Here is a 14,596-nt window from a genome sequence, read left to right on the forward strand (position 1 = left end):
GAAAAAAAATTAACTTTTGTATTTTAGTAACGGGGTTATTTCATAAACATTCTCCAGCTGATAATGTGACTATGCCATGTCTGCTGTCAGATCATTAATGAAGGAGCTCTTAATTAGAGCAATCAGCCGGCCTCTTAATTTGCTCTTCATTACTCCAATTCCTGTAGGAGTCGCACCAAGAACATGATGTGGTATGGAGTGCTGGGGACCAAGGAGCTGCTGCAGAGGACCTATAAGAACTTGGAGCAGAAGGTTCAGCTGGAGGTGAGACAATGCAGGGAGTGGGATTAGAACTACAATGAGCACACACACTCATCATCAGCGGGATTAGAACACAGGGAGCTTCAGCGGGATTGGAACCATAGAGAGAATTCACCCACAAATAATTGTCCGTGTCGGTTTGTGCCGTAGTTCATGCTTGTCAGTGTAGGTTTGTGCCGTGGTTATTGCTGCACGAGGCCCAGTGTGTGAGTGAAAGAGCAGGGCTCCACAGCGCCCCCTGGCTGTGGGGAGGTGACAAGGCACTCACTCATTACCTCTGGTTCTTTCGCCCTGCAGTGTGACGGGCAGTACATCCCCCTGCCCAGCCTCCAGGGAATCGCCGTGCTCAACATCCCCAGCTACGCCGGCGGGACCAACTTCTGGGGCGGGACCAAAGAGGACGACGTAAGAGTTCAGCCCATTTGGGGGTCTGCGGTCTTGTATGTTTTCTGAGAGACGTCACCCTACTTTTGTATAACCACTCTGCTTTAGTGAGTGGGGTATTTAGTGCCTACGCCCTGTTTTATTCCCGTACTGTTCTGGACCAGAGCGATGATCTGCAGTGGCAGCGCTACTGAACTAGATCTTCCTGTGTTTGCACTGATCAGTTAAACTCCTGTGATATTTCGTGTTTTCATTGCTGTGTGATCTGGGAAAGTACTGCAGCAGTGATGTCATAGACTCATAGAGAGCAGCGCTGTGGGACACTGGCATACTCAGGGATGGAAAGATGATATGATATCGAACCAAACTGATACTGGATATGAAGGAGAATGAGTTCTGACTGTTTGCCTGATTCCTGCAAACATAAAGGAATGGCACCCTCTAGTGGAATAAAAAAAATACTGCAGCAACATGACCAATGTGTCTTATACATTGAAAATTATTGCCGGCACATTTCAGTCACCATATTACTAAGGACTGCAGTATTACTCTTATAATGTGCTGTTCATTGTCTACGCGATATATTATAAAAGCTCTGACATTTTTGTTGTTGTTGTAACATTCAGATTTTATGGTCATTTATAAAAAGTTTTGTGCGCCATGTTTAATGTATTGAACTCTGTGCTTGTAGATCTTCTGTGCACCATCGTTTGACGATAAGATCTTGGAGGTGGTTGCTGTGTTCGGCAGTATGCAGATGGCTGTGTCCAGGGTTATAAAGCTGCAGCACCACAGGATTGCACAGGTGAGCTGCTATAGAGCAACCACCTTCTGCAGCAATAGCACATCCCCCTTCCTTCCCATGGCAGCATGCTGATGGGCAGGGTTACCATGGCAGCGTGCTGATGGGCAAGGTTACCATGGCAGCGTGCTGATGGGCAGGGTTACCATGGCAGCGTGCTGATGGGCGGGGTTTCCATGGCAGCGTGCTGATGGGCATGTCCTCTGGCTCCTCCCCCTCAGTGTCGCTCGGTGAAGATCACCATCCTGGGAGACGAGGGCGTTCCCATCCAGGTGGACGGGGAGGCCTGGATCCAGCCGCCCGGGATCATCAAAATACAGCACAAAAACAGGGCCCAGATGCTGACCCGGGACAGGGTGAGGGGGGGGGGGGCAGGGGAGGCGGGGCTGGGACAGGGGAATGGCGGGGGCTGGGACAGGGTGGGGGAATGGTAGGGGCTGGGACAGGGTGGGGGAGGGCAGGGGCTGCGGGCTGGGACGGGGGGGGTAGCTGGGGGCTGGGACAGTGAGTGGGGGGCAGGGTTGGGGGGCTGGGACGGGGGATGGCTGGGGCTGGATCAGGGTGGGGGGCTGGGACTCAGGCGTGAGCGGTGTAGAGTGAGCTGCGGTGTAGAGTGAGCCGCGTAGCTCAGAACTGAGCCGTGTTTCTGAGGCGCGGTGTAGAGTGAGCCGCGGTGTAGAGTGAGCCGCGTAGCTCAGAACTGAGCCGTGTTTCTGAGGCGCGGTGTAGAGTGAGCCGCGTAGCTCAGAACTGAGCCGTGTTTCTGAGGCGCGGTGTAGAGTGAGTCTCGTAGCTCAGAGCTGAGCCGTGTTTCTGAGGCGCGGTGTAGAGTGAGCCGCGTAGCTCAGAGCTGAGCCGTGTTTCTGAGGCGCGGTGTAGAGTGAGCCGCGTAGCTCAGAGCTGGGCCGTGTTTCTGAGGCGCGGTGTAGAGTGAGTCTCGTAGCTCAGAGCTGAGCCGTGTTTCTGAGGCGCGGTGTAGAGTGAGCCGCGTAGCTCAGAGCGGAGCCGTGTTTCTGAGCCGTTCCCCCCCATCTCCACGCTCAGGCCTTTGAGAACACGCTCAAGTCCTGGGAGGACAAGCTGAAGTACGACAAGCCCCCGGTGCGGCCACACCTGTACTCGCAGCAGTCCGTCGACCTGGCGACCGAGGAGGAGGCGGGGCTTGTCCAGGCCTGCGCCCGCGCTGCCGAGGAGCTCATCACCAGGTAAGCCCTGCCCCCTGCCACTGAGGGACAGCCCTGACGGACAGCCCACACACTCTCTGGAGATGTTTCACCCGGATCAGTCTGGGACCGCAACAATCACCTTAAATCCACACCACAATCCTTCAGGGTGTGAAAAAATGATGTCAGCTGATGGTTCCGTCTGACCTCCGACCTTTGACCTTTGTGCTTGTGTTGCTGTCCAAAGGATCTGTGAGGCGGCGAAAACCAACGGTCTCTTGGAGCAGGAGCTGGCCCATGCTGTCAACGCGTCCTCCCACGCCATCAACAAAACCCACCCCAAATTCCCGGAGGTGAGAGAGCCCCCCCCACCCCCACCCCGCCACCATGACCGGCTTTATCACATAACACTCAACACCTGAAAGGGTCTGGACAGCCTCTTCACCCCCTCTCCCTCATGCAGCAGTGCGAGTGGGCTGGTGGGAGCTTTGATTGGTTATCGCTGTGAAGGCGAGCTTGCTGATTGGCTGTTTGCTGTGCCCCTCAGAGCCTGAGCAGAAACACAGCCATTGAGGTGGCCAGCACAGTGAGGGCCCTGCACAACGAGACAGAGTCGCTGCTGGTGGGGAGAGTGTCTCTGGTGAGCGGGGGAACAGTAAAGAACACAGTAACGGAAACAGCGGCAATGCATTGAGCAAAAGAAAACTGTAAATCTGACCTTTACTTCTGACTTCAGTGCAAATGTAACACACCGTGTGCTGTTATTGGTTTGAGCCCTGGTTGAGAGCCCTGGTGTGGTGAGTTTGCACGCAGGGCTGGCTCTGCTGTCTGTGCCGTTGAGTCACGGGGGGTTTCGTCTCCCTAAAGCAACTGGATCCCCCCCATGAGGAGCTGCTGTCGAGCGCCCTGCAGACTGTGGAGCTGGAGCTGGCAGCTGGCAGCACGCTGCCAATGCAGCCCACGACGAAAGTGGGCCCACCCCAACTCCCCCCTCCACGCCGCCCCAACTGCCTCCACCACCCACCCTCTCCCCGCCTCCACGACCTCCCTAACCCCTGCTACCCATCTGCAGCCAGAAGGGTAGAGAGCGCCCCCAACCCCCCCCACCAACCTGCCCCCCTCCCTCCACCCACCCCCTCCACCGACCCTTCACCCCTAATCCACTGGCTGTACCACATCCTGCAGCCCAACGACGAGGAGGTGAGGACCGTCCACCCAGCCCCCACCCTCCCAACCCAGCCCCCCTCCCCAGAACCCACCTTCACCCCTGATCCCTGAGCCCTGATCCCTGTGGAGGCTGGAGGAGAGACACTCTGACCTTTGACCTTTCCTCTCAGGGTCATGACCTTGAGTATGGAAAGAGGCACAACCGCAGCGCCATGTTCCGCATCGTCCCCAAGTTCAAGAAGGAAAAAGCCCCCAAGAAGTGCAGTCCACAGTCAGGTAAGGGCGTGTCCACACTCCTCCAATACCAGCATACACACACACACACGCACACGCACACACACACACACAAACACGTACACACATACACAAACACATACACACACACAAACACGTACACACATACACAAACACGTACACACATATACACACACACACACACACACATATGCACACACATACACAAACACACACACAAACACGTACACACACACACACACATATGCACACACATACACACACACATATGCACACACATACACAAACACACACACACACACACACACAGACACACATACGCACAAACACGTACACACATACACACACACACACACACACAATAACAACATATACACACACAACACACACAACACATACCATACTACACACACAACACTCTTACACACATATGCACACACACACACACATATATATATGTATATATATATATATATGTACACATGTTCACACATACTTGCACATGCTCTGGCACTGGAACATAACAGTGTGTGTCCAATTACCTGAAACGTGTTTCATGATCTGAAATGGGCATGTCCAAAGAAGGAACTTTACCGAGATCATTTGCTGCACTGCACAGTCCATTTACCATTTACCACTGTACTGCAGATGAATCACATTAGTCTTGGGACAGTATGATCTTAGACCTTGTTAAAACATTATAGTATTTTAATAATAGTAAGGCTGCAATTTTTCTAGAACGATAATTGTTGTAAAGTGGTTCTTAGACCTTTTCAGCAACATTTCCAATTTGGTTACAAATAGTTTATATTTGTAATTTTTGTAAAATATTTCAAATAAATATAAATTGTGTTGCACACTTACTTGCTATAAACATTTATGCATGTTTAAAAGTGAAAGATGGTGACGTTGATAATGGGTTCAGCAGGGGAAAGGGGTGGTCATGTGACATGATTTGGTTCAGTGAGTTCACTGCAGTTATACTAATGGAGGCATTGCATCGAGGCATGAAAACACAGAAAAACACAGCCACTGACTAGCAGACACACTACCAAGACCTAGGCTGACCCTTGACCTGGAGCAAGCACTGATTGGTTCAGGTCAGGTGTAGTACAGCGGCAAACACCATCTAACTAGACTGAACGGAAGCAAAGAGCCCTTTTTAACTGCTGCTTCTGTACTGTCAGCATGAACACAAACAGAGGTTCCGACACACAGGCTGATTTTGTGTGCAGAAACCCTGAGCTGATGCCAGAGTTTGCCTCGGTCTGATCTTCATCTTGTTGTCCAAGTGGCTTTTGTTCACTCAGTATAATTCTATCAGGAAGTGGTGCCTGACAGATAAACTGATGTTATCTGCTTTGTGAATAAAGCCCAGCACACGGTAATCCAGTCAGCGAGCCCAGTGGAGACCCCCCCGCAGTCAGGGCGCGTGTGTTTTATATCGAACCTGGCGCTCTCACCTGGTGACTGGACTGTGTGACAGCCAATCCCTGACCTCGCTGGCCCGAGGGGGCGGCGGCTCCGACAGCCGGGTGGGAGGGGTCGGGTGGGTTAGCTCCGCCCACCATGTGACAGAGACCGACAGACAGACGGCTTCAACCCCCTCCTTTCCCTCCTACTTCCTGTTTGGCTCTGATTGGTGGGATGTCCCCGCATGCCAGTGGCCAGAGGCCTCGTCGGAAACGACCTCCTAACCCCTCTCTTCGGCCGCTGCTCCTGCGTCTCCTCCTCCTCCTCCTCCTCCTCTCTCTGTTTTTTCTCCCTCCTCCTCCTTCCCCGTTGTTTTCTCTTCTCTTTCTCTTGGGCTGACCCCCGTGCCGGTGACCCCTGGTTTGGTGACCCCCGTGCCGGTGTGTGTCTGAGGGGCCTCTTGCTCTTGACTTGTGTAGTTCAGAGGTGGGGCACTGAGGAGGTGGCCGCCTGGCTGGAGCAGCTCAGTCTGGGGGAGTACAAAGACACCTTCATCCGCCACGACATCCGCGGCTCCGAGCTCCTTCACCTGGAGAGGAGGGACCTGAAGGTATACCCCCCCCCCCCCCCACTGTGCCTCACTCTACCCCATACTCAGACCTCTCTCCTCCTCTCCCACTCTCTCGCTCCCTCTCTCTCCCTCTCTCTGTCACTCGGTGGTTCCCTGTGTTCTGTTGTCTGCTGCACTGCTCTGCTTGGCTTCTGTGCAAACGCTGTGTGAGACTTCAGACCCTCTACTGACCCCTGTGTGACGGGGGGCGGGATTTGGATGGGCGGTGTGGGGGGGGGGGATTTGCAGGGTAGGGTATGGGGGGGGGCAGTTTAGTCAGTAGGAGAGCAGTGACACTCAGACCCGTGCATGGTGCTCAGAGAAAGCCGATTGGACACCAGCAGTGAGCTTGCACCGCGGCATAATGGACGACAGCCAAAACTAGAAAACCCTCTCCTTACACAGAAACAACACTGAACACTTAGTACTGCACGCTTAGCCATGTACACTTAGCACTGAACACTTAGTACTGCACGCTTAGCCATGTACACTTAGTACTGAACACTTAGCCATGTACACTTAGCACTGAACACTTATCAGTATACACTATAGCACTAAACACTTAGCAGTATGTACTTAGTACTGAACACTTAGCAGTGTACACTTAGCACTGGACATTTAACACTGAACATTTGGCTCTGAACTCTTAGCACTGAACACAACACTGAACACTTAAGACTTGACATTTAACAATGAGCACTTAGCACTTAAAAAACATTTCTTACAAATAAGTTGTGTATTGTCATTTAGAAGAATCCTACCTTTTCAGCACGTACTGCAACTTCTGTGTTTCAGGGTGAAGTCACAGCAAAGCCCATTGAAGAGACCCTCAGAAACTTTATTTACACCGTCATTTAAAAACCTGTAAAGCACAATATCATCAACTTCTCTGGTAGCGAAGTTCAAACGTCGCAGAGTAACACAAGTTACAGACTGTCTGTTGCTATGCAATATACCAGGCTTAATTACAAAAAGGGAAAGATTTTCATTGGCATCCACAGTTTTCTTATGTAAAAGTGTATTGGATAATTTTATTGTCCAGAAAGTATGGATATTATCATGAGTCCAGTCATAATTCAAAAGTTACATTACGATAGCAAAGAGAGCTACTTTTTTAAAAGTTTAGTATGAACAGAAACCAGTACCTGTTTACATTTTGTTCTACAATGGGACAGTATTTGCCCCTGTTTTGATGACAAGTAAATCATCTAATTTCTCTGTATTTTTTAGGTATTTTGAGTGCTCATTTCTGGTCTGTGTAAAATGAACATTCTACCCCATTTTCTCCCAAACTGTCACCTCTGAGCATCTCAAGGTCACTGTAGGCATCTGGGCCTGTGTGGTCACTGTAGGCATCTGGGCCTGTGTGGTCACTGGAGGCATCTGGGCTTGTGTGGTCACTGGAGGCATCTGGGCCTGTGTGGTCACTGTAGGCATCTGGGCCTGTGTGGTCACTGTAGGCATCTGGGCCTGTGTGGTTTGGTCCAGCAGTGTGACTGGGAATTTAAAGCCCTTCAGTTACAATACGATGCTTCAGCTATAGGCTGAGAAGGCCTTCTCTATTAAAATCAGGCCCTGAATAAGAATGTGTACCTTTAGGAGTGATGCACCATTGAGATGCTTCTACTCGCAGTGATGGTGTGGTTGGGAGGTTAGTCCCGGGAATTCTTTCTCTGGTATTGGTGTATAGCACCTGTTATCTTATGACACGGTCTCATATCTACAGTACACTGCATGTCTGCAAGAGCATTGATGCTAAATAAGGCGTATATTGATGTTTATTTAAGCCCAGAAAACTATTTAAACTACTCTGTTAAAAGTTTAACAGTTTTCTTCAAAATGACCTTGGTTTAGCCTCTAGTTGTCTGATTAAGGGCACAAACAGCTCGCGTTAAGACAGCGCAGCTCTCAGAACTTGTAGTTAGATCGTTCCGTGAAAACATTGTTGTGCTGGTATCCTGAGGAATAGCATGAAAAGCAGGTTTGCTGTTAGTGCCACTTAGCTGCTGTTAGCGTGTCAGTCATGCTCCAGTGATCCGGTGCTGCGGTGAGGATTCAGTGCGGTGAGCCCAGGATTGGGTCGTGACCCACATCCAGATCACCTCTGCGTGAAATGGTCCGAAGTGCGGTTGAAACGTGAGGCCTTGTGTGCGCCGCGGTCAGGCCCTCCAGAGCGGTTTCCTGGCGGACTTGAGTCTGCTCGTCGGTTTAAATCCCTTCCCCCGCTCGGGCGCGACTCTCACCGCGATTTGCTCCCGTCTCCTCAGGACCTGGGGATATCGAAGGTGGGCCACATGAAGAGGATTCTGCAGGGAACTAAGGAGCTGGCCCGGACCACCCTGGCTGACCTCTGACCTTTGACCTGTGTGTGAGCGGCCGAGCGGGAGGATTGTGGGTCCCCACTGACCCCCACCCTCCTACAGCTGAAACGGAAGCTTCCGGAAGCTCCGCGGCCGAGGAGAGCTTGGGGCAGGAGGGGCGGAGGAGGAGGCGGGACTTCTCCTGTGTGCGGTGGAAACGCGGAATGGGACATTTGGTTGTTTGCAGAAGGTAACGGTGCCAAATAAAAGCAGTCAGAGAGGTTGATAAAGGATATGGAGAAAGGGATAGATCTTTAAAAATAAAAGCCATTTAACTGTTTATCACACGTGGCTGAATCAGGTATGCAACTGTAGACAGGCTCGGTCCTCAGAATGAAAAAAAAAAAAAAAACGACAAAAAAAAGTTCAACAAGTAGCAAATCAGGACTTCCATGAAGTGTACGCGTGGGGCAGAAGCCTCGCATTGCCTGGGTTGAGATGGCCAAAACGGGCTGGGGGGCAACTTATCAAATAGGCTGGGGGGGGGGGGCACCTTATCAAATGGGCTGGGGGGGCCACCTTATCAAACGGGCTGGGGGGCAACTTATCAAACTGATGCAGAGGTGGGGTCGAGCGACACAACACAACACCGCCCCCCCCCAAAAAAACCATGAAAAAGGCGTCTCCTTAAACCAGTGAGCTAATGATGCATGGGGTTTGCCTGCTTGACCTGGTTATCTATTTTACTGCATGATTATAGTCAGATTTTTTTTTAATGTACAAGAACACTTGAACAAGTTTTTTATGGGATTCAATGTCATTCCATTTGTTACTACTGAAGTCGCCTTTCTCCCATAATTAAGCCCTTTTTTCTACACTTTGCATGGAACTGGTTGTTCTGTGACTGTCACCTGTGCCATATTTGCAAGGTTAATTATCGTATGACGTGCTTTATCTGCTTTATCGATAGTGTTCCAGTCCTCCTTATTAACATTTATTAGAGGAAAGTTAAGAACTTCGATTTATTAGTCAAATTATATGATTTCACGCTATTAACTGTGTGTAGCTGTGAAAATCTGCACCAAAGTGAATGTCCTGATCATTTATTGTTTTATGACAGCACCCGTTTCCCAACTATGAAGTTTTTGTGCTGAAATTCCAATTTTGTGTGGACAATACTTGAAAGAACAAGAAGCAAGGAGTTGCTGTGCTCTAGAAATGATAAAAAAGGAAGGAACATGGAAGACAAAAGAGGCAGTTTTAGGTTTTATGCAAGTTAAGTTTTTATGACAACAAAGTCAAATTGAGCAATTTATTAATTGGACTGTTGATTAAATGGATAATCCCATTAAATAGATAATTCTACCTTTTCAAATAAGTGTTACTTAAGGTAGTTAAAATACAATAGCTGGTGCACTTCATAAATTTTTTACATTTCACAAAGTAATGATATTTAAGTAGGAATAGGATAGGCATTGGTTAAAATACTACACTTTCAGAGTTGTGCTTAAATGCAGCTTAATTGAAGTGTGCAACTGGGCAGTAGGAAGTTAATGAGATACTCTGGTATAAATGATATTAAGTCTGGGTATTACAGGGTATATTCGTAAGTGTGACAGTGAGGTTTTATATTTAATAAGATAAGTGATTCCACTTTGATATTATAGTTATAAGCCTTTATAGTTTTATTATATATTATAAACAGCTCACACATTTAATTGTGTGTATTGCACCAGAACAGCATTATTAATTATTAAGTCTAGGGATGTGCTCTGTGTTTCATATTGTAGTATTCTGAAGGTGCAATATTGTATTTACTTTAATGCTACTTGCTGTTGATGAAAACGTGATGTTTTTCTGTGGAAGTGTAAAGAGCATTTTGTAAACTGCTCTCCTCGACTGATGCGATAAGGTAGATGGTTCAAAATGCTTCCAAAAGCTCCGTGTTATTCCTGTTGAGCTGTGCTTCCTGGATCCTTACAGTAACATAAAAACACATCCAGTTAGATGTTTTCTAGCCCATACAGAAAACACACACACACACACACACATAAGCTCTGTCAGATGCAGTTGGCATAGACATTTTTACTTTGTGTATTTAATCAAAATATGATGCAGTGCGCACTGAAGTTCGTAGTTACTTTCAGTTAAACAGATTCAGCTACTGTTGTTTTGCGCAAGTAGTCATACTGCAGATTCCCTCCAGGGGGTGCCAGTGTAGCACTATAGGGGAAAAACGTAATTTTTAGAGACAGGAGTTTCTTCCACCTTCTCATATTTGAGAGTACTAAAGAATATGCAGATTATTTCCATTTCATTACGTGCTTTGACTGTAGGGTGTTACTTCATGGATGTAACCTTTACTTTTCTATCAAAAGAATGAAGAAGGGAAGAGAGTTTTTAAACTATACATTATGGTGGACAAACGTGTACAGTAAGCCACTGACACAATCGTAAATAATGCTACTCCATCAGTTTCCAATGCTGAAACGAACCGCCTAAGTTAAACAAGGGATTTATATAATTAGCTCTTTCCCAAAGCAACCAACACAGAATGTGTGTGTGAAACGAATGCTACTGTCCGTACTGAGAAGCTTCTCTCATATTTACTTTCTGGCAGCTGACTGCGAATTTGGACACTGAGTTTGTCTGAGTAAAATATAATATATAATAACTGAGATATTAATATGAATTAACTGCACCGAGTAAAAGTTACGAATATTGACAATCAAATAACACATTTTCTGAATGGTGGACTTACAGACTCTTAGGGAAAGCTCATGTCTTCATAAGGTTTTCCATGTTTTTTTTTTTTTTTTTTTTAATATAGCAAAGATCTAATGATGGCACTGTACATATACTGTACAAGCTTTGTTAGAATAAAATATAAAATATGGAAGATCTAATAATCCCTACCATATAACATAATTTAAGTTTGAACCAAATGATGTAAATGTGACGCTCACAGCAGGATTGTTATTTTCTTAATTTAATGCCTTCTTATTGTCTCTCCTGTACTCTCCCCCAGTGAGCCCAGCTGCGGCCCAGTTTTAATGTTTTAATGCTGAGCACAGATCAGTGGGTCTGAGTGTGAATCTGAGAGGCCTAAGAGAAGGGAATTATGGGAATTAAATCCATTACATGTAGTAATGAAAGACTGTACCTCACCTCATACCCATCGAGGCAAAGGAAAATCTGTGTTCAAGACCATACTTTCTTAAGCAACATCCTGAACTTTTCCCTGACCTAAATTTTATCACATTTTGAGAAGCACGACGGAAAGATAAGCCTCAGAAGTGAGATTTGTTTGTTAGTACCGTTCGCTTTGTCCTTGCTGCTGGACATGTGGCTGGGTCCTCCTCAGTACCTGGCAGGTATGATAGCTGACAGAATAATGAGGAATCATTTATATTCTAGTAAATGTACAGCTTCAAATAATTATTACTGGGGAAATGGAGTAATCGCTGCTCAGTCCAAGGCCTGTTTCTCTCCCCCTTTGATGTGAATCTTTCCCATCTGACTGGTGGAATTAGATTCGGTAACCTAGGAAACATTGAAGCCCATTCCCAAAACCAGTTGTGACTTGGCGAGCGCAGACGTATGGGGGAAAACTACTGAAACAGTCGTTTTTCTGTCGACAGGATGAAGCGCGTTTGTAACCAGGCCTCATTTTGGCAAGAAACGCACGGTAATCAAAGCCATACAGGCCCAGAAATATTTCTGCAAAATGGTCTGCACACACTTTCTCACTGATGATAGTCTTCTAAATATTACAGCGCATTCTGTGCAAACTGAATATTTCCTCCTACCAATAGCTAGATTCACAACCAAAGACGCAGGTGAAACGTACAAGTAGCAACGGTCAGAATTTAGAGAACTCTCAGATTTCAGTGTAGGTTTTCAGGCGTTAGGCGTCTGAAATGAGTGAACATATGGAGGTTTATCTCTACACATACGCCAAGGAGACGCACTGAATCCCCAAATGTGGGATTATTCCGGTGATAACAGAACGGAGGAGACACAGTACACAAAGGCTGTGCCTTAGACACAGCTCCGGTTAGACGCTGAGGAAACGTCACCTTCATCATCTTCTGTGCGCAGACAGCTTCGTCATCGAGTGTGTTTACGATGGCGGTGAACTGGCATGACAAACCCTTAAATCCTGATCACACTTGAGTAAGATTGCTGTGATTCAGGGACACACTTGATACGGAGACGTGAGATCCTCAGTTAACGGCTTCGTCCTGTGCCTTAACCCAGCGAGGCAGGGCGGCCATTACGCGGTTCCACACGGCTGTTATCGCTTAGAAACAAGGCCTGCAAACGAGCTCAGCGTCAGGAGAGTCTGAAACGGATGGTTTACATTTCTAAATTATGTTTGTGTATGACACTGGATGCTGTATCACATGCTGTTGCCTGTCTGAACAGTGCAACTTAAATCAAAATGTATGTCTTATTCTCCTCTTCATTTCAACGGTTCTCGTGTTGTATTTATTATTTTTGCCAAAATGGGACCCACTCTTTTTATTTGTTGAATGTTTTTTTTTCTTTAGAAGGTAGGTCAGTTGGTTTCTTCTGTAGTCATTCTGCATAAGATGAACTTTACTGCCATTATGGTACTGTACTTCAGTGAACATTTCTGCACACGCACCTCATGAAGACTGCTTCCGAAAGAGCTCCCCTAGTGGGGAGAAAAAGAAGTGCAGTGTGTTTGGCCAGGATACCGGGCCCCTCTGGGTACATTGATTTGATTAACAATTCTGGTCATGTTTTAAATTTTTAAAAATACAAAAATAAAAAAAGCTGCAAAACTGCCTGGTGTCAAGACCAACCCATACGGGGATCTTTTAGAACAGGATAACATACTCTAACATGCTTTCTAATAAGGAAAAAGAGAGGTGAGGTTCATTTGTTTACATTCTGTTTACAATGGCACAGATTAATTTTTAATATTCTGTATAAGTATATACCATATTTACATATTTATTGCCTAAGATTAAACAAACCAATGTGTAATGTGTTTTCACCTTTGGAATATAATGTTACAGTAACTTGTATAGATATAAGGGTGACTTTGGTAAAGTAGTGATTTTTATGACTAAGTGACTGTTTTCTGTGCCTTTTTAATGTAGAATGCATGGTTAACTATTTATTACAACATGGAAGTCACTGAGATGTGTATTTTTGTATTCTTATTAAATTAATGGTTCAACTTTGTTGTACATTTTGAGATGCCTTAATGCAAAAGGCTACCAGTTAATATCTTCCTACTTAAATAAAACTGAATGCATTCATGGTGTCTCTTGTCTTTCCTGAATTCATTCCTCTAGGGCAAAGTATTTAAGAATATTTTAATGGAACTTGACAATAATTTGAATGCTTTTGAGGAAATAAGATGGAAATTGAATTTTTAGGAAAGTACTAAAATAATGAAAATACTTCTAATAAATTTGAACAGAATATTTTTGTTACAGATAGAATTTTTAAAAATTCACAGAATACACAGAAAATCACATATTAAGATACAGGTACTCACACACCCACAGGTGCTCACACACCCACAGCAGGGTTCATACACTTTTTCACCAATGATTTTCAATGACTTTTCCATGACTTCTCCACAACCTTCAACTGAATTTCCATATCCAAAACAAATGACTTTCTCAGCGGGATGATTTTAAATGATTAATTATTTAATTTATAAGTAAAATTAGGTCTGCATCTGAAACATGGTGCCTCTCTAAAACAAATAAACACCAGACAGACACACTTAGATACATTCTCTCATATTTGAATTCGAATAGTTTAACATTTTTGTCAATGTCTCAAACAGGGCTCGAAATTGCGACCATTTTGGTCGCATATGCTCCCGAAATTTAATCTGTGCGACCTCGAAATATAATTGTGAGCATTTGTGCGAGTGCAAATAATTGTTCTGGTGCGACCTTTTTTTTATTTTTCCAGTCGAACGTCTCTTTCTCTGTACATTCGCTAGTTAGTACACTCAGTATGTGCCTTGTGAGCTGACGGTGACCCTTCTAACCAGTTGTAAGCTTGACATTCTTACCTTTAATGCTGATTTTAAATGGGTTAATATTAGCCTGCAATCACTCCCTTTCGCTGCACTCCACTGTCACGCGACACAGAGAGCTAACGCGTTAACTAATATTACCTGAAGACAAAAGTTTATGTTCAATTTATTAGCGTTATCGAAAGCTGAAAATTTGAAGCGAACGATTAC

At 46.1% G+C, this 14,596-nt stretch overlaps 1 protein-coding gene across 2 annotated transcripts in view; it reads left to right on the forward strand.

Annotated features, from left to right (window-relative positions):
• The window catches only part of dgkh (diacylglycerol kinase, eta), a 58,489-nt gene extending 44,840 nt beyond the window's left edge, over positions 1–13,649 (forward strand). For both annotated transcript variants that reach the window (XM_064310719.1, XM_064310718.1), the window contains 12 exons: positions 168–264; positions 559–666; positions 1,337–1,450; positions 1,669–1,803; positions 2,492–2,652; positions 2,858–2,963; positions 3,158–3,250; positions 3,478–3,561; positions 3,775–3,810; positions 3,948–4,053; positions 5,925–6,055; positions 8,323–13,649. In XM_064310719.1, coding sequence (XP_064166789.1) covers positions 168–264; positions 559–666; positions 1,337–1,450; positions 1,669–1,803; positions 2,492–2,652; positions 2,858–2,963; positions 3,158–3,250; positions 3,478–3,561; positions 3,775–3,810; positions 3,948–4,053; positions 5,925–6,055; positions 8,323–8,409 — 1,258 coding nt within the window. In that variant the 3' untranslated portion in view covers positions 8,410–13,649. The remainder of the gene's footprint in view (positions 1–167; positions 265–558; positions 667–1,336; positions 1,451–1,668; positions 1,804–2,491; positions 2,653–2,857; positions 2,964–3,157; positions 3,251–3,477; positions 3,562–3,774; positions 3,811–3,947; positions 4,054–5,924; positions 6,056–8,322) is intronic.
• The last annotated feature ends 947 nt before the right edge of the window (positions 13,650–14,596 follow it).

This window comes from Anguilla rostrata, chromosome 15, assembly GCF_018555375.3.
Source record: "Anguilla rostrata isolate EN2019 chromosome 15, ASM1855537v3, whole genome shotgun sequence".
In the NCBI taxonomy this organism is placed as follows: Eukaryota; Metazoa; Chordata; class Actinopteri; order Anguilliformes; family Anguillidae; genus Anguilla; species Anguilla rostrata.